General features: G+C 37.0%; 1 protein-coding gene and 1 long non-coding RNA gene across 4 annotated transcripts in view; one reads left to right on the forward strand and one right to left on the reverse strand.

Annotated features, from left to right (window-relative positions):
• LOC132145712 (oxysterol-binding protein-related protein 3-like) overlaps window positions 1-24,063 on the reverse strand; it is a 54,259-nt gene extending 30,196 nt beyond the window's left edge. The window contains exons 1-14 of one of the 3 annotated variants that reach the window (XM_059556935.1): window positions 23,952-24,063; window positions 22,673-22,871; window positions 22,422-22,565; window positions 22,261-22,314; window positions 22,060-22,173; window positions 19,233-19,373; window positions 18,597-18,732; window positions 18,139-18,257; window positions 17,892-17,978; window positions 16,567-16,717; window positions 9,856-9,989; window positions 9,487-9,579; window positions 9,237-9,414; window positions 8,829-9,115 (exon numbers count right to left, since the gene is read on the reverse strand). In XM_059556935.1, the coding sequence (XP_059412918.1) occupies window positions 8,829-9,115; window positions 9,237-9,414; window positions 9,487-9,579; window positions 9,856-9,989; window positions 16,567-16,717; window positions 17,892-17,978; window positions 18,139-18,257; window positions 18,597-18,732; window positions 19,233-19,373; window positions 22,060-22,173; window positions 22,261-22,314; window positions 22,422-22,565; window positions 22,673-22,804 (1,770 nt within the window). In that variant the 5' untranslated portion in view covers window positions 22,805-22,871; window positions 23,952-24,063. Of the gene's footprint in view, window positions 1-8,828; window positions 9,116-9,236; window positions 9,415-9,486; window positions 9,580-9,855; window positions 9,990-16,566; window positions 16,718-17,891; window positions 17,979-18,138; window positions 18,258-18,596; window positions 18,733-19,202; window positions 19,374-22,059; window positions 22,174-22,260; window positions 22,315-22,421; window positions 22,566-22,672; window positions 22,872-23,951 lie in introns of all 3 variants that reach the window. The other 2 variants (XM_059556934.1, XM_059556933.1) reach the window with 2 other exon arrangements.
• LOC132145718 (uncharacterized) overlaps window positions 1-25,745 on the forward strand; it is a 383,521-nt gene that overhangs the window by 6,583 nt on the left and 351,193 nt on the right. The window lies entirely within an intron of this gene.

The raw sequence follows: 25,745 nt of genomic DNA on the forward strand, positions 1-25,745 counted from the left end.
GTATGTGATACTGCTACTACTGTTGAAAAAAAATTATAAAACTTTATTTTTTAAAGAAATAAAATCACAATATTTCTTCCATGTTTTAATTTTAATAGCAAATCCCCTTTATTTACCAAAACATAAAATGTTTAAATTTTATAAATTAAAAGACAAATTAAATTTGGGTGAAACTTGTTTACTGTTTTTCATAATTATATAACTTGTAGAAAAACTTTAAACAATTGTAAATGAGTATAAATAATGGCATTGGTTTTATTTTTAGTGCTAAAAAGTTTTTTTTTTTAATTGGCATATTTTTGTGTTTTGCTTTGGTACCGAAATTGGTACCGAGAACCGTGGATTTTCACTGGTATCGGTACCGAATACTGAAATTTTGGTACCATGATGACACTAGTTCCAGCAATCAACAAGCAATCAGTGCCGATTAATCTGCAAAAACCGATACATCGGTCAACCTCTAATGTTGATCACGAAAAAGATGCATTGGGATCAGCATTCATAGACATTTTGAACTCTACTAGGGTAGAGTTCTACTTATCTACTTATTTGTATTTTTTGTATTTTTATATTCTTTTATTATGTGTTTTATGTTCTGTCGCTGTCATTCTGTTGTACTGCGGAGCTTCCGTCACGAAAACAAATTCCTCGTATGTGTAAACGTACCTGGCAATAAAGCTCATTCTGATTCTGATAAGACAACATGTTTCAGGCCCTACATATTGTCGAAATCATACTCTAGATTTAATGCCTTCACATGGAATTGATGTTGTTGTTGAAATTATGCAGCCAAGCGATAATATCACAGAACATTATCTAGTCTTGTGTAAACTTCATATAGATAACTGTAAATTCTACTCCCTGTTACAAGTATGGTAGAACCATCACTTCTACAACAAAAGACTGCTTTGTAACTAAACTTCTCGATTTATCTCAAATCCTTAGCACATCCTAAAACTAAGAACAACTTGATGTAACAAACTATGGACTCTCTTTTCTAGCATTTAAGATATGGTTGCTCCTTTACGCTTAAGGAGCAACCATAAGGAAAACAATCTGACACGTGGTATAATAAGCACATTCACACCCTAAAGAGAGCAGCTCGGAAAATGGAGCACAGCTGGAGGAAATTTCATATTGCTTGGCTGTAAAGTAACCTAGCCTACAGAAAATTAAAAACAGCTAGATCTGATTATTTTGTGTCTCTTTTAGAAGAAAAGAATCATAACCCCACGTATTTATTCAATACAGTGGCTAAATTAATGAAAAAAATAAAGGATCAACAGGTGTTGACATTTCTCAACATCACAGCAGTAATGACTTTATGAACTACTTAACTTCTAAAATCGATACTGGGATAAAATTTTAACCATTAGGGGTTGGGTTAGGGCTGGACGATTATAGTCTAAAGTCAAAACCTCGATTAATTGAACATTTAACCTCGATTACGATTAATGAACGATTATTTTGTTTCGGTTTAGTTTTTTTGCCCTCATAGTTCACTTACACTTAGGGCCATAGTTGGGGTTTGCGGGGCCCCAGTTCAGGTTGTACCAGTGGGCCCTGTTTGAAAGGGTTTAATTTGTATGTTCGTTCTGTTTATTTGTTCATCAACATGCCCGCCACGTCCTAGAATGCAACGCGGAGTCACTTAAGGCGCGGTCACTTTAAGAGACAATGAATGCATCCAATATGATACACATACGATTTTTACTCAACTTTTTACTTTAACTTAAGACATAACTGACAGTTTTTTCGAACATACTATCCAAGACGGGTATTTTCACATTTTTTATGTATTTGTCGGTACAAGAGCAAGAGCCTCTCTATGCGTGAGCCCTAACAGCAGAACACCGCGGTGCTGAAGTGGGCTCTCACACATCCTTTTCTGTTTGTTTAAACTGCAATTTGTTTTTGTTCGTTGAGGTGCAGGAGGAACTTAAAGGAAAACGTCACAAAGGAGAGCTCGGTTCAGTGTTACTGTCTGTGAAATCGCAAAGCTAATCCCGGTTCCAATCGATACTCGATACCCAAGCCTATCAGACAGTGCACTATAGATCCCCTTGAGGAACAGTTCCACTCATTCTGTACAACAGGAGAGGAAGAATTGTATAAACTTGTTAAATCATCTAAACCAACAACATGTATTTTAGACCCTATACCATCTAAGCTCCTAAAAGAGGTGCTTCCAGAAGTCATAGATCCTCTTCTGACTACTATCAATTCGTCATTGTCCCCAAAACCTTCAAATTGGCTGTTAAGCCTAAAAAAAAAAAACCACACACACCTAGACCCCAAAGAACTACTTACAGACTGATCTCGAATCTTCCTTTTCTGTCCAAGATACTACAAAAGGTAGTATCCTCACAAATATATTCCTTCTTGGGAGAAAAAAAATGGTATCTGTGAGGAGAGCAGTCTCAGTACTATGATACAGTCTAAATCCTGACTAGAAATCCTCAGTTACAAATGACCTGCTCTTATCATCTGATCGTGGTTGTATCTCTCTATTAGTGTAATTGGATCTTAGTGCGGTGTTCGACACTATTGATCACAACATTCTTTTGCAGACTAGAATTTGTTGGCATTAATAGAAGTGCATTAGCATGGTTTAAATCATACTTCTTGCCCCCCATCAATTCGTAGCAGTGAATGAAGATGTATCATATCGATCACAAGTACAGTATGGAGTACCTCACGGCTTAGAACTATGACCTTTACTTTTCACGCTTTACATGTTACCCGTGGGAGATATCATCACAAAACAGTGTTAGCTTTCACTGTTATGCAAATGATACTTCACTCTAGATTTCTTTGAGGGCCAGAGAAACATAACAATTTGAAAAATAAACAATACATAGTCGATATAAAAACCTGGATGAGTAATTTCTTACTGCTAAAGCATGAAAAACTGGCGTTAATAATAGGACTTAAAAACTCTGCATGTAATAACCTAGAATGCTGTCCAACACTTGATGGCTGCTCTGTCAATTCTTCATCAGTTAGGAACCTAGGTGTGCTATTTGATAGCAATCTCAAGGTTAGATTATTGTAATGCTTTATTGGGTGGTTGTTCTGCAAGCTTAATAAATTCCAGCTAGTCCAAAATGCAACAGCTAGGGTTCTTACTAGAACCAGGAAGTGCGTGGATGGAGAGAGTAGTTTGTCAGCAACTTTCAAGCAATGACTGGGAAACTTGATCCTTTGCAGTTTGCTTAAGTGAGTTGAACTTGAAGATGCTACCCTCACTCTGCTTGTTAAGTTTGGAAAGTACTTAGATACGGAAGATTGCCATGTTAGGTTTGAATTAGGGCTGGGCAAATTAATGCATTAATGCTGATAATTTTATCACGCTAACAGTTTATTATGAAAGTCCGTTGCTCACTGGCTCAGAATACATATACAGACAAATCATTGGTCACAGGAGGGGATGCTCCTGATCAAATTTAGGCTAAGCATCAGCGTTCACAAACGAGTGTCCACTGTTATTTTTAACAAAAGAATGCAACAAGCTCGTTAATCACGACTTCATAAATGGGAAATAGGGAGTTTCTGATAGCACGTGTAGACAGGAGTGCATTGTTTTGTTTTATTAACATTTTGGTTTATTTTGAGTCATATGGGACATGGTAACACACGGCCCTCTCACAATGTATTGCTTTACACATCTATCAGTTTTGCCACTCAGAAATATTTATGCAATCATGCAGCACATATCAGGAGATCTGCACTCCAGTGCAGTTAACGCTCACATTCACGGATCTATATACAACTGAAGCGCGCTCCTGCCCACCTCTTCCAACCGAGCCAGGGACTACTAAACGGAGCGGTCACACTAGTAAGTTTTGGGGATTTAATGCAGATTTATACTTCTGCATATATAGTTTATGCAGCTTGGCTCTAAGAAATAGAGACTAACTCATGTTACATAATCCATCATGTCCTTTACCAATAAAGACATAACTTTTCCTGAATTAATGAAGCCATGAATGAGCGCATGTTGGAAATAAAAGCGCATCTCATGAAGTCGGAGTCACACAGATAATCCGTCAAGATCCTTTCCCAATAAAGATGTAACTTTTCATTAGTTAAATCAGCGGTTCTCTCCCCAGCTCTGCATATTTTGCATGTCTCTGTTAATACACCCGATTCAGATATCAGCTCGTTAGAAGGGAGCTCAGTGCATGAAATGTGTTCTCATTGACATGCTCCCTTCTCCCTAGAAAATCTGTTGAAGTTTACTTCACTCCCGAACATTCATCCACGGATTTGCGCTGCGCAATGTCTTCACACACACAGACAAGTGTGACATCATATACCTCTGGAAATAAATACCATTTAAATTCACTCGCGCACACTTCAGTGCATTTTGAATGGAACATACATGTTCACTTTGGAATCATGGTGGAATATCCTGTGATGTTCTCTTATCGATGAAGCGATAAGAGAAAAATGTACATAATTTGCAGAGCAGAGGGGCGCAATGACTGGAATTGAGAACCGCCAAGTTAAATACAGCCATGCATGTTGGGAAAAAGCTCTGAATTTAACTCTCTCTGTTGCCTTTGATCATCATTAGTCTCGTGAAACATATTGCTGTTCACTCAGTGGGTTGATGTGGTTGATGTTCAGGAAATGCTACAACTCGGCCACCGCATTTAACAAGATTCACTTGTTTAAAACATCCTAAATTGTATTAACATTTACTATAACCATTATTTTGCTAGTAAACATTAAAATAAAACTACCGGTATGTAAATAATTATTTTATTATCCTCTCGAGTGGTCACAGTTTGAGTTTTAGTTCTCTGTAACTGCACAGATAAGCCATGGTGTCAGCAGGCATTTCATAATCTAAAATTACAAAAAATTACATTTTTTGATATTCCAGTTGAGAAATGCACTATTCCAATATTCCAGAGAACATTATTCAGTGAAGTAACATTATCCAGTTAATTATTCTAGACTCTGTAGCTATTAAACAGCTTATAAACCTACTATAATGATACTGTTGTTTAAAATGAAACCAATATGACTCCTGTCCTATATCTTTTCCATTTGGAAACATAAACAAGCAAAATAAATGAAGCTTTACTCGCAAACTACATTTCCTGTTCATCAATGAGGTAAGAACCAAAGCCATTATAAACCTAAATATACTTAAATGAATTAAATTGAAGTGTATTGTAACAGTATTAAAAGAATATGTTTGTGGTCATGATGACAGTAGCGCACACAAAAAAAGGATCTGTTCCACACTCCGGTGCGGTTAGCGCTCACACTGCATGCGTACCACGCCTAGAGGTCGACCGATATATCGGGCCGATATTTGTCATTTAATATATCGGCATCGGCCGATATCCGGGTTTAGTAGCGCCAATTTAAAGTCAGGCACGTCGGCGGGCAGCCCCGTGTTATTGGTGCGGTGGAAAGTGCTGCTGCAGCAGCATGTGAAGCACCCCAAGCCAAACGTTTTGGAAGATTCAACAACAGTCCTGGGAGATAAAGGTAGTCAGAGAATTTCACTCTGTAAATGGGGTGGAGAAGTTGACAGCTCTAACAAACACTGCAGCGTGACGTTACCAAAGTAAACTGTCTCTGACGTTACTCCGCCCCGCTCACAGACAACAGCGTGCTCGGAGAGACAGCTGTCCTGGAGCTGCCCAGAACGGTGAATGAAATTTGTTCAGAAGCATGGTTTGATGCAGACAATAGCCAGTTTTCCATCCAACTCATTTGTATTTAGGGATGTCAATATTCGATAATTTCCATGATCGATCGTCGTTTAAAATTAATGATCAATTAATTACCTTAATGCTGCAAAATGCGTCTGCAGCGGTATTATTATTATTATTATTATTATTATTATTATGTGCAAAAGCCACTTGGGAAAAAAGCTTTCTCACCCGAATTAAAGGGGTTTTAGTCTGAATAAAATGCTAGTAGCAGGACTATAAAATGAATAGTTGTGATTATGATCATTTGATAAAATTAAGAGAGCGCGCCATACGTTGGAGATCATTTTACTTTGTTGACCGTTTCCCCGTCAAGGGGAAACTTTAAATGGTTTCGTGGTGCTTGTTGTTGTATTTTAAAATGCAACTGCAATGTTTTCAAACGACACACTATAGTAGTGGTGCAACGGATCATCATTGATCAATATCTTCGGTTCGGCACACATGTGACCCCCGGATTGATTTATGAAAAAAAAAAAACGAAAAATGATCCGATCCATACGAGGACGAGCGAGCGCGGGTTTGACTAGATGTATTTGGAGGTTATTGCTCATGTCTCGTTCTGCACATATCCAAATGTTTTCATATTCGCAACGTATCTGAATGTTAAACTATAATATTTTTTATTTATTTAATGTAAACTAGACGGAAAGATCATCCTCTACACATGAGCAAAACGTCCTTGGAATAACAGCAGAGTGGACCGGTATACGGTCTATTTAAACTGACCAGTGTAACCTTTTAAATGTTTGGTTGACTGTACTTTATTTTAATAATGAACAGACTACGATGTAAGTTTGAAATTAGAATGCACTTTAGATGTTCTGTGTCATTTATACCAAACACAAATGTTGCTGGTTGCTAGTGTGTTTGCAGCACTACTGTTATTTTTTTTTAATATATTTATTTTTTTATATTTTTCAGTTTAATTGATTTTTATTTCTAAAATTGTATTTATTTAAATGTATATTTAATTTTACATTTAGGTTCCAACAAACTTGAAAAATTCTACCTGATAAATGCTCTAAAACTTTAATGCAAATGATTGACATATATATATATATATATATATATATATATACATATATTAGAGCCCGACCGATATATCGGCCGACCGATATATCGGCCGATATAAGGTAATTGCATTTAAATCGGCATCGGCATTTATAACGGCCGATGAAACATGAGAAACAGAGTCTCATGCTTCACTCATGTTATGAGTGTTGCATAGTGTGCCCACCAGAGGGAGCTCTGCAGCTCCAGAGTTAACAACAGTGCCAGAAATCCACTACAGAAGAAAACGATCAGCCAAGCCAAGGAGATGTAACTTACTGTTTTGACGGTGAGTCTGTCGTTCGTCATGTGAAATGATTGTAGATTTAGTTCATACCCTGTATATAAAAACTGTGTGGTAGTTCTAGCAAACGGTCCTATCATTATCACTTCTAAATATTCTGTAACATCACTAACAGCCGCTAATGCATTGCTATATTAGATTAGCCACAAAGCCAATACCATGTTTATCAGTGGAAGAGCGCGAACGTTAATAGGAGGTCAAACTATAACGTTAGCGTTTAATTTATTCTTATTCTATTGCGGTGTGTTTCCCACATAATGACCGCGTAATTGGGCCTTTCACACAGGACGCGGTATGCACGGCGCTTGCCGCTGGGCTCAGCGTTGCCCTTCAGATACAACGCGATTTGCGCTGCGCTATGGCGTAGGAGGAGTTTTAAAAACGTTTAGCGGGAGCTCTTTCATAGTCTGTTCCTCCTCCTTTCGGTCAGCAGCAAACATGTATCTGTCCCGTTGTAAGAAGCGAGCGATAGCGCTAGTCCTGCTGATGAGAATTAAGAGAGAAGCAAGGAAGAAGAGGCTACCCTCAGGTCCAGAGAACAATTTGGTGAATTCACTAATTGGTTAGTGAGATTGCCTAGTGTGAGCACACCCTAATTATTCTCCTGTATCCCACACATCAATTGTTGTCCTGCGATCATGCAGGTCTCTAATAGGAAGGTGCCTGTTATAATGTTTTGATCGAGGTTAAAAGGAATACTACTGTAAAAAAAGAAAAAGAGAAAAAAAAGCACCTTATTGGTTTAAAGGGTTTTCAAATCAAATGTTAAATGCACGTGTTCACATAGCAGTACTTTTAAAAGAAAACAAAAGCACACAATACACTACTTTTGAATGCATTATTAGTTTTGTGCATATTGCGGTAAAATAATGAACTATAATGTTATTAATCGAAAAAATAAAAAAATAAATAAATAACATTGCCCAGCAATAGTTTTAATTTAATAGAGTGAGTGAATGAACAGCGGTCTATACCAATGACTGAGGGACCTGTACCCCCAACTGCTCCACGGGCGATTGATAAATATAGCCGCCCACTGCTTCTGCTATGTGTGTGCACTTGGATGGGTTAAATGCAGAGCACCAATTCAGAGTAAGGGTTACCATGCTTGGGGGAAAAAAACAAAGAAAAGAAAAGTGGACGTCGTGACATTTGCCATGTTGTAAATTAGGATGAACATTTCCATGAGAAGTTCGAATGTGCATATGAATATGAATAATCTACAAAATTATTAGTGAATGAGACCCATTCTGACTCAAGAAGACCAAATGGGTTGATTTCTCCCACCAGGACAGAGCGTCAAAACCAGACTTCATCTTGAAATCTTTTGACCTCTTCCTCACACGAGGAACCCTTAGACAGAATTTTTTTTTTTTTTTTTTTTTTTTTTTTAAGATACAAGCTTTGATTGGGTGATTTAAACTCTGACATCTGGAAACCACAACCATGAAAGCTTGTGGAGGCTTGTTGCCATAGCATGAACATAGAATCAAATGGATGGGAATATGCATATGTAAATCATATTTAAATGGTGGTTATACACAAACTATACTCTAATATATACACTAAGCTCCATAGTATATGTGGTTATTTCAAGGAAATGAGGCAGGGAATAAAGTGCGAGTTTAAACACGTGTGCATAAAAACTGAAATAATGCAAAATCAGCCTTTTGTTGGTACACACAGTTAGGATAAAATGTATGCAGTGTTTTATGTACAATGCTCTGGGCTCTTACCATTCTTTCGAAAGGGTCATCAGTGTGATTGGCAATATCCAGGAGTTCAGAATATTCCAGCTCTTCACTGACACGCTGTAATAAACTAAGCGGTTCATTGAGAGCCACTGGCATGGAGATCCGTGACAAATCCTTCCCAATGTTGTTGTACAGGATGTTGAGGATTCCGATATGGCTGTTATCAGTGCTGTGTGCAGGAAGAGCGGTGCGGCGCCCACTGACCTGAGCTTTAGAAGCCAAATCATTTGTGTTGGAAACACTGGCTCTGTACTTCATATTTGCGGTTTCTGAAAAAAAAACAAAAAAAAAAACATACCACTAAATGGGTTAATGTGCACAACTAAAATGACCAACAAATGACACGAATGTAGGACAGGAACTAGGCATTTTTGCTAACTGTAGACGTACTGTGGCCTTCCTCTGGTTCAGAGTTGCTTGTGGTGACATCACTCAATCCAGATTCATCAGACGTTTCATTCTCAGACAAATTCTCACAAACCACCTCACTGGCATCAAAATACTCTGCTGTAGAGTCCGTTACTGAAGTTGTACGATATAGCTTACGGCCCTGAGAGGGGGTTTCCTGCTTAATGACAACAGATTTATTTTAAATAAATAAACTTTTACTTTAAAAGTTCAGATGTGGGGAAGTACTCACCTGATCCTGGCGCACAGTACAGTAGGACTCATCGGAGGAATCAGATGACAGTGACACAGAGTGAACCCTGGTTAAACGTGACTGCAGCTCAAGCTAAACACAAGTCAGTAACAATTTAATCATTAGAGGCAAGATACAGCATACATGCCAGACAGTAAATATAGTTTATAATTTAAAGTAATTTAGCAAATATCAGGACATAAAATGGTATAACACACCCACACACCTCTTACTGGATGAACAAGTGATTAAAACATAGGCCTGCATTTCTTTCAATTACCACAAGCTTATGGGATACTAGTAGGAGCAGCAGCTCACAGTGCAAGTAAGACTTGTACTTGCACACCAGCACCATCTTAAAAGATTTACCTCCGAGAGTGTCGAGCATAATGTGGCCAACTGATCTGAGGTTGACTGCCGAAGGTCAGGTCCGGCCCAAGCCTGTCTGACACGCTCACGCTCCACAGCCAGGGATTCATGGATGGATTTTAAAGATGAATGTACTGCAAAAGACAAGAGGGAGAATGAAAGATGATCCAAATTTTAATTCAAAGTAAATTTACACATTCTCAATTAATCCATTAGCGGTTAACCTTAATACATCTACTGCCGTGGCATGCCACCAACACTCGGGTTGGTCACTCAAATTTTCACAAATCCCTGTGATTCTTCTCAGGAAGAATATAATTTTGTGAAAAGATGCCACTTCAAAGCATTCATCCATCTTGCAGAGTGATACTGCTTGTGCCAAGATTCACTTCCACAAACATGATCAGACATTGATAGATCACCGTTCTTTACATAGACAGGCCAGGCACCGACACCTAATATTCATGCCAACACCTCTGAACAGACATACTCTACTTTTGCCACTCACAGATGCACAATATTAAATAATTCTTCTGGATAAATAACGACAACGTATATATTTTGGTCTCATCTGTTTGATTGGGTTCTCTCTTTGACTACATTTATACTGCAAGCCTTAGTGCTCAAATATCACATTAGTGGGGTCGCTTCAACCCATGGAGTTGAAAAACAAAAGTGAAAGAAAGTGAAAGTGACGTGACATTCAGCCAAGTATGGTGACCCATACTCAGAATTTGTGCTCTGCATTTAACCCATCTGAAGTGCACACACACAGAGCAGTGAACACACACACACACCCCTAGTGACAGTGAATAAAGTAGCCCAATTCTTCAGGAAAACTGAACTTGGCAACACTTGCACAGCACGCCGTCATACGGAAGTAAACATGAAGGACAGAGTAAGAGATTATGCTTTTACAGTGTGATCTGCTGCAGAAGCCAGCAAATTGACGAACAGGCATTATGAAAAAGACAAGGATGTGATAAGAGTCTTAAAACCTATGATATCAGCCCTCATGTTTTGCTTGTATAAAGCGGTCACTGTAATAGTTATGGTTTTGACACACTGTACTTCCACCAAATACCTTACACAATTGTCTTGAAAACTTGTTTATTTTATTATTGATTTTGACTTAATGCCAACAGCCTAAATTTGGGCATTTTTGAAAAATATTCAATTTTAATATTTCACATCATTTTCCTTTAACTTAGTGTATCTATTGAGATTTATTACACTCAGGACCTTAAAGGGATGGTCTACTTGATGAAAATAGTGTCATTACTCACCCTCATGTCTTTCCAAACCTGTAATACCTTCATTCATCTTCAGAACACAAACTAAAATGTTTTGATGGAATCTGAGAGCTCTCTGACTCTCCAAAGACAGCAAGGATATTACCACGGTCAATGCACAGAAACATGGAAAGAATGTTCAATAAAATAATCCGTGTGACATCAGGGGTTCGACCATAGTTTTACGAAACTAAGAATACTTTGTGTGCAAAAGAAAATAACTATTTATTCAGCAATTCTTCTCCACAAGTAACAATCTTCTGCCATTTTGGAGTGTATCCACAGAACGTAATCAACGTAAATCAGCATTGTTTGCATTCAGCAGTCACGTGCGGTCTACGGAACATAAACAGTGCAGACTATATATAATTAAAGTATTAAAATTTTTTGGTGAACTAACCCTTTAAGGAAAAATATCCCTATTGAAACCCATTAAAAAACAATTTTTTAATCCCAGGGCCATTTAACTACAAAAGTATGCTTTCTTAATAGGCATTCAATTCTGTTAGTAAGGCCTAAATTGTTTTTTTTTCTCCTTGTACTAGGTGGTGCCATTTTCTTAGGTTTGGTCTAAGCATACACGCTTTTTTCCTTTTTCTGCTTTCGCTTCATTAGAGCCAGCTGGATAATGCAGCTATCACGTAGGTGTGTTGGCATGGATGTCAGGGTGCTGTTTGTATGAGTCTACTAAAATATCTGCATGTACACACCTCTAATGTTTGAGAGAGAAATCAAACTGCATTGCGAATATCAAATCCCCACCGCCGAGTACACCAGCAGAGCTTTGCTGGCATCTTATGGAGAAAGAGAGTTAATTTTTCAACCTCAAGTTTGGAACAAAAACCTGTTTAGATTTGTGGCTTTTCTAGCAATCTTTCGTAATTTGCATTAACAAAAAGTTAGCATATACACGTTTTAGTTTGTTTTATTACGATTCAATTGCATAGAATCATAGCCAGGTATTTTCTTTCTGCTACCTTCTCAAACTTTTGCCCGAGCAGCATTTGTTCCTGCCTTCTAAAAGCTTTTAGATTAATTTTTCATAACATCTCTTAATCTTCAGTAAATAATTTAATTGCAATGACAACCTGTGGCAGTGGAGTAGAAATAACGTTTATGTCGTGCTTTGTGAGCCCACTGAACCTGATCTAAACCCGGATGTGTTCGTTTGATTTTGTCAAGTGTAAACCTACTCTGAAATGGAGTTTTTTTTCAGCTAGCTGCATGCAACAGGCAACTGTGCTTGCTTTGTTTTTCCCCAATTAACCAAACCTTAGAATGTCTCAATTCTGAGAAAAAAAAAAACACCTTGAATCAGTTATATTTATTTAATTTCACTATGTCAATAGAATAAAACAATCTTGTTTTGTTTTTCACCATGGTTACCTATTTTTTTTTTTTTAATGAGAACACATTACATAACAGGCGTATTACAGCAATAACATAGTTTACAAGGATTTCCTATGCCCTCGTAAACTAAATGGCTTAAGCATTCTAAGCAGTGTTAGTTTAAATAATAATCAAAATAAAAAACAATAATAAACGGAGCAATTCCAATAGGGTCCTCGCAGTGCAGTGCTCGGGCCCTAATTAAAAAACACATTTGCAGAGGTCTTCTGTGAGGCTATGTTTAGGGGTGGGTGATACAGTCTATGGTGATATGGGCTAAAATGTATAAAAATAAAAAATAAAATATATATATATATATATATATATATATATATATATTACATTGTCCTGGAGTTATTTATACTATATTGAAATATATATAATAAAAAAAAAAATTTAAAAAAAAAAAGGCAAAATATTTTAACCTTATAACAACTAGAAAAGGTGAGGGATAGGAGAGACCTGAAAAGAATTTTACTGTGCCATAGTTTTCCAATAAGGGCAAAGGTGCAACAAAGGTAGGCCTGTATGAATTAAATTAAATATTGTACGTTGGAGCTGGCCAAAAGTCCCAAATTTTCTGCCAGCAGAATTATTTAACCTAATATAACTCCATTCAATCGCGCCATCTAGTGGTCTGTAATTGATACAACTGATAACGGAGCGCTCAAGCGGGTACTGAGAATCATGTTGAGGTGTTTAAATTATTAAATTAATATGTTTCGTTCAATAATTTACTCATCAGGCAAGTGGCCGCATGATAAGCAGGACAGTTATACATTGTAGTCGATCACCAAGCAGAGGTTTCTTTTGCAAAATGATCTGCTGGCTGTTCATGATCCGTCAGTTTGAGAACCACTGGAGTAAGGCTAGGCGATTTGCGATCTATTAGTTTGGTCTGTTACGATGATCTACGTGTTTGATTACGAATGCGTTGCACACAGGGAATAAAAAAACATTTATATGAATTCACATATATATGTGTGTGTGTATATATATATATATATACACAGTGGTTAAAGTGGGATGTGGCAGGTGGGGGAACCCTCAAATTTTGTGTACTGTAGGTGCAACAGGGTAAAATTACTTGCTGTGGGAAAACAGAGTATCGTGGTATAGACAATTTTTGGGACAAGATTGTCACTGGGGCACCAAGTATCACAATACTTATTTACTTGATATTTTAGTGGTTTTATTTTGACAGACTACCCTATTCTGTGTAATTATTATTCATGGACATTTGTCTCTTTCAATAGTGACAAGCAAGAGTGCGAGCCAACTACCTTGCAGTTAACCTTATGTTTGTCACGAGGTTATGATAGTTTTGCAGTTTATTTTAATATCGTTTTAAATTTTAGTTTTAGTTAGTTTTAATCAATGGTTTTGTTAGTTTTAGTTTCTTTTTTATTTTGCAAACACATTTCTATATAGTTTATTTTATTTAGTTTCAGTTTTATTAATTATTAGTAATTATAGTTTACCAGAGCAAACAGAACACTTCCTGTGAAGACCAAAGAAAGACATTTAATTTCAAAGTTTATTTTTTTTTAAACAGATTAGTTAACTCTTGTGCAGACATCTTAATAAAAATAAAACAATGGTTTGAAATTGAACAAAAAAAATAAAAAATAAATGCAACTTCAAATTATATTAAAAAAAAAACTGAAATTCAGACAAACTAGTTCATATTAAAGATGAAATTGTGTGTGTATGCATCTGCGCGTTGTCCTGGTATTCTCTACATTGTGGGGAAATGTCTCTTCACATGGATGATAATATTATTAGCAATGTTTTGTAAAAAAAAAAAAAAAAAAAAAGATAACAGCACATTTCAGCCTGTCAAACTTCGTGAAAATATGACATCTCAAACATACAGAAGTAGTAGGCTACAATAAAGTTTTTTTTTGTGTGTGTGTGTGTGTGTGTGTGTGTGTATGAGTGTGCGCACGCGCTTGACGGACGCAACCGCGTCTCGCTCAAGAAACTAAAACTGCAGCGCTCAAGTTTAAAGTTCAACTTCTGTCTCATAACCCATGTTATTTTCCATTTCACTGCCACAGTGAAATGGAACATCCTTTATGATCAGCTGTTTAGGATTAACAACGTTAGCGATGTGTTCAAGGTTACGGTCCTTGATATTGGTTTTGTTTGAACTCAGAGGGAGTGTCAGCCACATTAAACAAGTTAACAGCTTAAGTCATTTGTGGATTAATACGTATTAGAGCCGCGAACAGTTTAAAACGATTCAGTTCGATTTGGTGAACTAGTTCAAAAAGATCCGGTTGCGAACTGGATATGACAAACTGCTTTGTTTTGAACTCTCACAACAGACACGGAAGAGAAGACAATGCTGAATAAAGTCGTAGTTTTTGATATTTTTGGACCAAAATGTATTTTCGGTGCTTCAAAATATTCAAACTGACCCTCTGATGTCACATGGACTACTTTGATGATGTTTTTCTTACCTTTCTGGACATGGACAGTAGACCGTACACACAGCTTCAATGGAGGGACTGAGAGCTCTCGGACTAAAACTAAAATATCTTAAACTGTGTTCAGAAGATAAACGGAGGTCTTACGGGTTTGGAACGACATGAGGGTGAGTTATTAATGACAATTTTCATTTTTGGGTGAACTATCCCTTTAACTTGTGTTTGTGGCACTGTCTAAATTAGACTTTTAACTCCACTGTAACATCCACTAGCTATGGCTAGAACAGCAACTGTAAACACCACGACTTGCGTTGAGCCGGCGATGCCCTCAAATCAGACAGGAGAACCGTGACTGAGAACATAACACACGTTGGGAAGCGTGTTGGTGAAGGCGGGGCCAGGGGTGATATCACTTGATGCATAAAGACTCCTTCAGATCAGAAGCACCAGGCTGGCTGCAATTTGACAGTGCACACGCAACATTTTTTTTTAACTATAGCCTACCATTCATCATTGACATTAATGAATCTATTTATTAATTATCTGACGTGATAACCCCTGTGTGTGTGGGTCCTCATAAGGCTGTGGTTCTCTCGGTTGGTTGTTCATCTTTCTTCCACTCAACTTTGTTACTTGGATACAGCACTCAGTGAACAGCCAGCTTATTGGCAATGCATTTTTGTGACTTACGTTTCTTGTGAAGGGTGTCAAAGACCATTTTGAAGGCTCAGGAAACCTTTGCAGGAGTTTAGAGTTGATGAGCCGATTAGCATGTCACCATATTCGAATTTGTTGAGGTCGTGAATTGGTGGGTTTTTGTCAAATGTAAGCCAAATCACCGCAATTAAAAGAACCAAAAGACCAAGACTACTTAAGTCTGTGTGCATTGAATTTAATACATGAGTTTCACAATTTGAATTACTGAAATAAAATGAACATTTCCTCGACATTCTAATTAATTGAGAAGCACCTGTATACAAGCGTGTGCATTTGTGAACATGAGTGCTCCATAAGTACACTGTTGAACTCTGTAGGTTTTTCCCCACACTTACATAACTGATATCGCTTCAAATTTAGCTGTTTATTTTTTCTAGTTCTAGTGTTAGAGAAGTCATCAAGTCTTATGCCATCTAGATGGAGGAAACATTTAAGCATTATTTCAAGTTTTAAAAACTCAAAACTTCGTTGTAAGTGCAAAAACAGCTTTTACTGAAACCAAGCTGCCAAACAACTAATTTTGTACTTCCTCCTCTTTATTACGTAACCATGATAAATATCTCGGCACATGATGTGAAAGAACAACTACTTCTTCAGCATCGCCACTTTGGGATTTTTTTGTGGGGGAAAAAGAAAAAAACCTGTACAGTCTGTACATTTTCAGTACTCTTCATACGCTCTCTTTTTTTCCCTCTCTCTCTTCTCAGACCATTGCGTAAAAGCCAGTTCATGGTTCTTCCCATTACTTGTGAAGGTTTTACCCCCTTCCCAACACAGGTATGAAAGGCCTGCATGTCTCTTCTTGGACACATACAAAATTTGTTCTATACTAATTTACATCAGCATTTAATATTGTAGAAACAAGGAACGAGATTGTGTACCTTTGTCACACAGGGCACAGATGTCTAACTGCAGTTGCTTTCCTTCTGGTGAGGAGACCGCAGGTGTGGACAGCTGGGAGTAAACGTAATCTGGAATGGACTGAAGGGAAGCAGCCAAACCAGATGATGTGCCCAACTGGCTTGTGGAAAGCTGCTCAAGTCAGAGATGGAAATATAATTATTACAACAGGTAACAGAAGCAGTAGTTCAGAAATAAAAGATGGAAAGACATTCAACCTATTTGTGGGCTTCATTTACTCACCCTGCATACTGTACATATGCATTTGGACAAATGTTTTCATATGAAAGAAAGACCACTTAAGAGGGGACAATATTACTATTAAAAAAATAATCCTGCATTAACTCACAATTTGTGTGTCAGTTTATGTAACCAATTTGTGTTACAGTTAGTGTCTTTCTATTTTTTTTTTTTTTTATGATTTGAAATTTTACCAAAACATTATTTTGACATTGACAATTTCTTCGCTGGAGTGGAAATACGGTCAGAATGGAAAATGTCTGCCTTTCCTGCGCTAGAAAGCTGAAAAATATCATTTTTCACACTGGCCATGAGAACAGCTATAGCAATTATGACGGTTAGTGTAAACCATTTTTACGTGGTCTTAAGCTGAACAATGTAAACAATGCATCAACATTCACGACGGAAAATGTATCAAACTTAGTATTGCCATTTGACGTAAAATGATCCCACATACTGCATGCATGCTCGCATTTATCATACGCTTTTATCCAAAGCTACTTACATTGCATTCAGGCTAACAATTTTTCCTAACATGTGTCCCCTGGGATATGAACCCCCAACCTCGCACTTACTAACGCAATGCTCTACCACTTGAGCTACAGGAACACATGTTCACATTATATGCCACCTCAATAGACACTTCTTACATTATTAAAGTTAATGATTAATCAATTGATTGTCATTCATTAAAATTGCTTTTAAACCCAGATGCCTACATTCATCAATTAGTGAATGAGAACCACTATATTTAAAATAGTCAGTAATAAAAATTTGTGCTGGGCAATGATCGATCACATCCAAAATAAAGGCTTACGTTTTTATATATAAAAAGAGACTAATATACATTTTTAAAATATTTACATGTATATATATATATTCATATAATTTATATTCTAAATTTAGTATAAAAACTATTTATTAATATATAAATGTACACATGCATGTTTATATACATATATACAGTACAAACCCAATTTTTTGGATGCTATTAAACATGATTAACCATTGCCCAGCACTAGAAAAATTTCTAAATCTCAAACAAGGAATACCATTATGAACTTACAAAGTCAAGCGATTCGCCTCTTGACAGTGTTCGGGAGTGACCCCAGATCTTTCCAGACTTCTTTTTGGGTTTCTCAAGACTAATATTCTGTAAAATAAGCACCATGTTTACCTCTTTGTTATTTATCACTGCTACCGTCATAAAATAATCACCATTTGTACTTCTCACATTTGCTTTGTGTACTGCTGCATGCTGCACATAGACAACATATGTCCATTCTGTGTCAGATTTACAACAGCAGACTCACCTGCATGCTGATTCGATGCTCAAGGTTCATGTTTGTGATGGGAAGACCACCCTTATGCCAGTGAAGTTTCTGGATTAAATTCGAGAGCATAGCTAAATCCAGTTGACACCTGGCAAGTTCTGTGCATGAGAGATGTGAGAGGAACTTAAGCACAAAAAGTCTTTTTTTTATATGAAATGAAAGTAACTGTTCTTTTTTGTTTTGTTTTTAGAAATGGTCCATATAACATTACACTGAATAACCTTTAATAATACAAAATCACTTTAGCAGTTTATGATCACTGCAAACACTGAAGTTTCTCACAACCTTTCAGCTACCAATTTAAAAATGTCTGAAGACCTGATTAAGTTTTGATTTAATATTTGTTACCAAATAGACCATACTGAAGAATTAGTGGGCATGTCCCACACTGGCCCCATATAGTCATGTTGAATTAAAAGGTATTCGAAGGTTCATACCTTGTTGGCACAAGTCAGTTTCCGGTGTCTGTTTGAGCCAATCAGATACTTTAGTATTTCCTTGAGATGAAGAGGCTGATGGGGAACCCTGGATCTCCGACTCAACCAAGGATACTGAGCTCGGATAATATGGCATCTAGAGAGGAGAAAAATATACAACAGCTCAATGTGGAACACTTTAAAGCAACGAAAAAAAAAGAAAAAAAAAAAGTGACATGTTAAATGTTACATGAAGATTATCTAAAGCAATCACATTTAAAATTGTGTTCTGCAAGTGACCATCGCTTTGTTCATCCCAAAGAGAAAATCACTTTCACAGACCTTTACATTATACGTTCCCTCCTGGTAAAATGTCCTGCCCAACTCAATCAGTCCTTATCAGTCTTCAAGAAATGACTAAAAACCCATCGCTTCCATCTTTATTTAACCCTCTAACTAAAGCACTCTCTATTCTAATTCTATTCTTTAAAAAAATAAATTAAAAACCTTGTCCCTTTTAGACTTGCACTATTCATTTTACCAACTGCTTGTTTTCTTAAATTAGTTTTGTATTCCATTTATTTGTTTTCATTATTTTTCAAGAGCAAAAAAGAAACTAATGCCAACCACCACTCTGTTTATCTGTGCAAGACTCGCCATGGCAGGCAAAGTGATGCTGGATCCTGTCGAGAAGGCTTCACGGAGCACTTGGTGTAGGTTTATAGCCTCGTTTTTCTTGAAATGCCGGTGGGCAGTCAGTTTGGTGAGCCAGATGTAGAAAATTTCGTCATTCTTTGCCTGGAAGGAGAAGATAAGTTAATGCACCCACAAACAAATCTTTACAATTAAGAGTTTTTCCACAAGCAAATTTATTGTGCTATGATTAAATTCTATTCCATCACTTTGCATGCCATCGCGATCACTCGCCACTCTCCTAAGATGTGCTTCCCACATTAAAAGACACGTATAAAGAGAGCCCACATTGGACACTGGCGAACCTTTTTAAACGTGTGTTTGATTGTTTTTTTGAGCATACATACCACTCCGAGACTCTTTCCTGATGCGCCACTCACAAATAGTCATTAATATTCAAAAGAAAGTTGGGAACAAATATAGGCCTAATGCACATATTGGCTTCATCCTAGGCTAGAAGATTGTGTATTTCAGGAATTCATTTGTATTTCTGTGGCTTTAAATAAAAATGTATGCTTCATACAAAATAAATATAAAAGATCAGTCACGCATGTCTATTAATCTTTTGAACAAAATTTTTTTCATGTCCAAGACTTTTTTGCAAAGTGCCATAATGCTTCCATTGAAAAACATTTTATGTAAATTTTCTGGTGCAAAATGCATGTAAATTTTATGATTATTGGGGTATAAATATGTCTTCATGTTTGGAGACAAGATTTTCTTTATTAAAATGCCTTAACGGGTTTGACTTTAATGCATTACTGGACAAATTAATGGAGGTGATTGTGATGTTAAAACAAACTGTCATTTTGCATTATTGACGCACTGTTTTCCTAATGAATGTTGTTCAGTTGCTTTGACGCAATGTATTTGGTTTAAAGCACTATATAAATAAAGGTGACTTGACGTTAGTTAGGAAATGGATGATCACTTTGTTAATTGGCAGGCTGTCTACTAATCTTTAAAGGGTTAGTTCACCCAATAATCAAAATTATGTAATTAATAACTCCCCCTCATGTCGTTCCAAACCCGTAAGACCTCCGTTTATCTTGGGAACACAGTATTTTAGATTTAGTTCGAGAGATTCAGTCCCTCCATTGAAACTGTGTGTACGGTAGGGTTGTGCCGATAGACGATAGTATCGTGTATCGACGATCGTCAGAGATAGACATAAGCAGAATTCTCTGTCGATAATCAAGACGATATTAGGCTCATTTTCCTATTAATGTACTAGATTATAATAATAATGACTATTATTTTTATTAGGCTGCTTATTATAATTCGGCTTTTAAACTGGCAAGCTATTTCACTTAATTTCACTGCCCGCATTTCACACACACACCTCGCACGTGCAGGAGGATTAGAGCATGTAGTCGGTGAAGTTATAACGCTTTGACTCGGAAAATTCGTTAAATCCATGAAATGAAAGAGATAGAAAACGACGAGTTGGTGTCCCACACATTTAATGGCTGCTACACGACAACACGCTCTTCTCATACATGAGAGATTAACACTTTCTTGGTGTCACAAATAAAGTAAAGACAAAATAATTAACAAGGCGGCAGAGCGAATTTATCATCCATAGTGCATGGTTCTCACGTAGTCCTTTTCTTAAAGACAGATCACTTAACTTATAAAACACACTATGTGGTGATGACGTAGAAGGACTACGTGAGAACCACCATGTATAATAAATTCAATCTGCCGCCTTGTAATTATTTTCATGAACACCGCACTATAATGTGATGCATGCAAAATACATAGTTTTGGCCGTTACAAAGTCTCCATCCACAAACAGACGTACATCGTCTGCAGGTATTTCATTGCACTTTAACAAGTAATCTAAATGGCCTATATACTGTATGTGCAATATATTAAACGAGCCCTCACTAACTGAGTTTAATGCCACAGTTATGTTAGACTGCATCTCATTCTTGTTTCTGTGACGGTGCGTCAGACTCGTCATGAGGCGCACGGTCCGGAGCACTGTATGACTGATGCATCAGTTCAATTCAACTTTACTACAAATATATCAACTTACCTGTTTTAAATACTTTATATTTAAATGTTCGTTTATGCCCAATATTAGTGTTTAACTGTTGGACTTTAAATGAAATCTGCTATTGATTGTTTTAAATACAGTATTTTTATATTTAACGTTAGTTAAATCAGTCAGTATGTTTCAAAGTAATTTTTTTTTTGATTATTGGTGACTCCATAGGCTCTCTCTCGTGCACCTGCGCGGTTTAAAACACCAAATATTATGCTATGACAAGAACAAAAAGTCTCTCTCTTGCTCCACCCATGCTCGATAATATTGTGTATTGTCGATCTCACGGGCAGACGATTTGACGATTTGAAAAATGACCATATCGCCCAACACTAGTGTACGGTCTACTGTCCATGTCCAGAAAGGTAAGAAAAACATCAAAGTAGTCCATGTGACATCAGAGGGTCAGTTAGAATATTTTGAAGCATCGAAAATACATTTTGGTCCCAAAAAAAAAATAAATAAATAAAAATAAAAAAGCAAAAACTACTTTTTTCAGCATTGTCTTCTCTTCCGTGTCTGTTGTGAGAGAGTTCAAAACAAAGCAGTTTGTGATATCCGGTTCGTGAACGAATCATTCGATGTAACCGGATCTTTTTGAACCAGTTCACCAAATCTAACTGAATCGTTTGAAACAGTTCGCGTCTCCAATACGCATTAATCCACAAATTAATTTTTTCTGTACCGATTTACAATATCAAACACTACTAATATAACACTCTTAGTTATACATATACACACCTTGACATGGTACAAGCTGTGGCCAGCATCAAGGTCGATGCGCTTAGATTTCCTGTTCACAGACATGACCGCACGACTAACATCTAAAGATCCGTGAACCTTGCCTCTTACAATCTGAGGATGTAAGAAGTCACACTTTTAGAAAAACACTGGAAGTAGAAATTTAAAATTACTGCAAAAAGTTTAACTAATTTTGCTTACATCCTGTTGAGACTTTGAATATCTGAGAGTCCCCTTATCCAATACAAAATATCTCTAAAAAAGACAAAAAAACAAACAAAAGAAAATTGCATTGGGACAGGACACCAGAAGACATGGTGGTCATTCTTTTCACGGATATTTTCTTAGTTTATGCAACTCACCTTATGCCAGCCACGGAGAGGATACTTGCGCTTTTTCATGAGGAATCCCTCACAAATGCCTGGAACAGTGTTATTGGCCATACTCGTTCCTGCGACAGATGCGGAGCATTCTACATCTGATATTACTTCCCAATCCCTGGAATTCTGTATTGGGAGAAAAAAATATTTTTTTGTTTTTAAGAGGAAATTACAAAACAATTCAGATATTAGGAACCAGAACAAAAGAAATACTGAGAGAGCAGTTCACTGACCTGTCGTGAGTGGCGTAAAGATCCTGTGCTGCCATTACGGGAGTGTGTGGGTTTAAAAGCAGAGATGGCCACTGGTTTATCCAGATCTCTCACTGATTGGCTGCTCCCCAGAGGATGTCCGTAGTCAGCCATTGATGCAATCAGTTTATGTTTAGTCAGTCTATTCCAAGCTGGACGCTTCCATCAATTAACAAATACTCTGAGAAGAATTACACAATCAAATTAGTGGAAATAAGGTAACAGTTATAGCTAATCTAAAAGTTCAGCTAATCTAATAAAACATGTAAAGGACAAGAAAAAAAAATGAAACGTTTATGCTACAATGCCATAAGGTAGAAACAAAGCACAAAATAAGGCCAACATCGAATCGGTTTAAAAAGACAATGTGTAAACAGTGTTTAAACTACACTTATTGTAGGCCTGTCTAACATCAGTGACTCTTTGACTTTGAATTTGAGCAATGTGAACAAACAGGTTTAGGCAGAAAGAAAGAAGTTGTTCCTCTTAAACTATTTGAAACCGTTTGTAAAGCTATGGACTATCTGTGGAGTTCACCAGTAACTGATTATATAGCTTCTGTCCCACTTTTTCACAACGAAACTGAAGTAGAAAAGATACAACATGTTATCATGAAAATATCACTGAGATTGTGAATGCTCCATTCATGCAATGAATAAACAAAAATAAAAACATTAAAAAATAAAAGTGCTTGGCGTGACTGGTCTGATGAGTGTGTGTGGAATGTGAGCAGACAGCTCAGATCAGTTCAGGTTTAAAGGTTTCACTGCACATCTCTCACACACACACACACACACACGAGTTTACCGTCTCTTGGTATTATTAAAATCCCTTAATACGCTCATATGTCTCTTAAATACACTACATAAAACAAATAAATCGTTTGACACCAAGTAGAGAGACTTGAAGACATTATAATTATATTATAATTAGATGCATCACATGATTATAATCTTCCGATATAAACTGTTTCGACTAATTGATTGTTATAAAATGTAGTAAGTTGCACTCATTTAACCGGAATGACACGAAGAGCTCGTTCAAATATAAAGCTGAAATATGGACGGTTCAATTGACAAATCAATCAGTATTAATTACAACAAATCAGACAATTAATCAAGTTTCACAAAATACGTCTTGTGTTTGTCAGTATCAATACATATATGACAAAATCCGAAGCGAAAACACATAAACCAATGCTCCACTGCTCATAATATAGACAAAGAAACATATGTTTGTGCACAAATCAGTTGACTCTTACCTCACACGACCGGACGGTTTCACGAGCTCATCTCATTCACTGCTCACGCGCTCTTACCGAATCACGGCCATGACGTCACAGAGGTGTGTTCACTCCTGCGAGATTAGGAGAATTCTGCAACATCAAAATCCTTATCATTTAGTTTTGAGCTAGTATCTCTGTGTTGTAGGAAACAGAACATAATATTTTAAACACTTTTATTTTATGTAAAGTAATCTCTTATTGTATAAAATAAACATTAGAACTCTCCAACGAAAGCAAATTTATTTCTGTATAGTTTGATCAGTGGTGATGTAGGCCTATTTGTTTGTGTTTTCCAAATATTTCAAAACATCAGACACCAGGAAGCAATAATTTAATATTAAATGTGATTTAAAAAAACAAGGATTCACTGAACCATCCACTTCGAACGAATCAGCATTTTTGAGGAGGCTCCTTGCTAAAGAACATGGAAAAATGGCAATTCCAGCCCCTCTCTTAAATTAAATTTATGCATTTAGCAGACGCTTTTATCCACAGCAACTTACATTGCATTCAGGCTAACAATCTTTCCTAAGATGTGTTCCTGGGATTCAATCCCCCAACCTTGCACTTGCTAATGCAATGCTCTACCACTTGAGCTACTGGAACACTCTTATTTATCCATTGGCTGTCAGGCAATGTCAGGCTACTGCAGGTGCATCTCAATTAATTAGCTTGTTGTGGAAAAGTTCATTTATTTCAGTAATTCATTTCAAATTGTCAAACTCATGTATTAAATAAATTCAATGCACACAGACGGAAGTAGATTAAGTCTTTGGTTCTTTTAATTGTGATGATTTTGGCTCACATTTAACAAAAAAAACACCAAATCTCAACAAATTAAAATACTTAAGAACAATTAAAAAAAAACATTTAGTGAATTTTCGGCCTTCTAGAAAGTATGTTAATTTACTGTACATGTTCTCAATACTTGGCAGGGGTTTCCTTTTGCTTTAATTACTGCCTCAATTCAGCGTGGCATGGAGGGGATCAGATCAGGTGGTCTGGTAGCCCAGGTTTTTGACAGTGGCCTTCAGCTCATCTGCATTGTTTGGTCTGTTGTTTCTCATTTTCCTCTTGACAATAGCCCATAGATTCTCTCTGGGGTTCAGGTCTGGAGAGTTTGCTGGCCAGTCAAGCACACCAACACCATGGTCATTTAACCAACTTTTGGTGCTTTTGGCAGTAAGGCCAGGAGCCAAATCCTGCTGGAAAATGAAATCAGCATCTTCAAAAAGCTGGTCAGCAGAAGGGTAATTTATTGGTTAATGGGTGCAGTGACTTTTCAAAAAACACGATGGAACAACACAAGCAGATGACATTGCACCCCAAATCATCAGACTGTGGAAACTTAACACTGGACGGGTATGAGCTTCTCCACCCTTCCTCCAGACTCTAGGACCTTGGTTTCCAAATGAAATACAAAACTTGCTCTCATCTGAAAAGAGGACTTTGGACCACTGCAACAGTCCAGTTTTTTTTCTCTTAGCCCAGGTAAGATGTCTCTGACGTTGTCTGTGGTTCAGCAAATTTCTTGACATATCTGTGTGTGGTGGCTCTGGATGCCTTGACCCCAGCCTCAGTCCATTCCTTGTGAAGTTCACTCAAATTCTTGAGTCAGTTTTGGTTGACATTCCTCATAAGGCTGCAGTTCTCTCGGTTGGTTGGGGATAATTTTTCTTCCACACTTTTTCCTCCCACTTAACTTTCCGTTAACATGCTTGGATACAGCACTCTGTGAACAGCCAGCTTCTTTGGCAATGAATGTTTGTG

The sequence above is a fragment of the Carassius carassius genome, chromosome 8 (assembly GCF_963082965.1).
Source record: "Carassius carassius chromosome 8, fCarCar2.1, whole genome shotgun sequence".
Taxonomy (NCBI): Eukaryota; Metazoa; Chordata; class Actinopteri; order Cypriniformes; family Cyprinidae; genus Carassius; species Carassius carassius.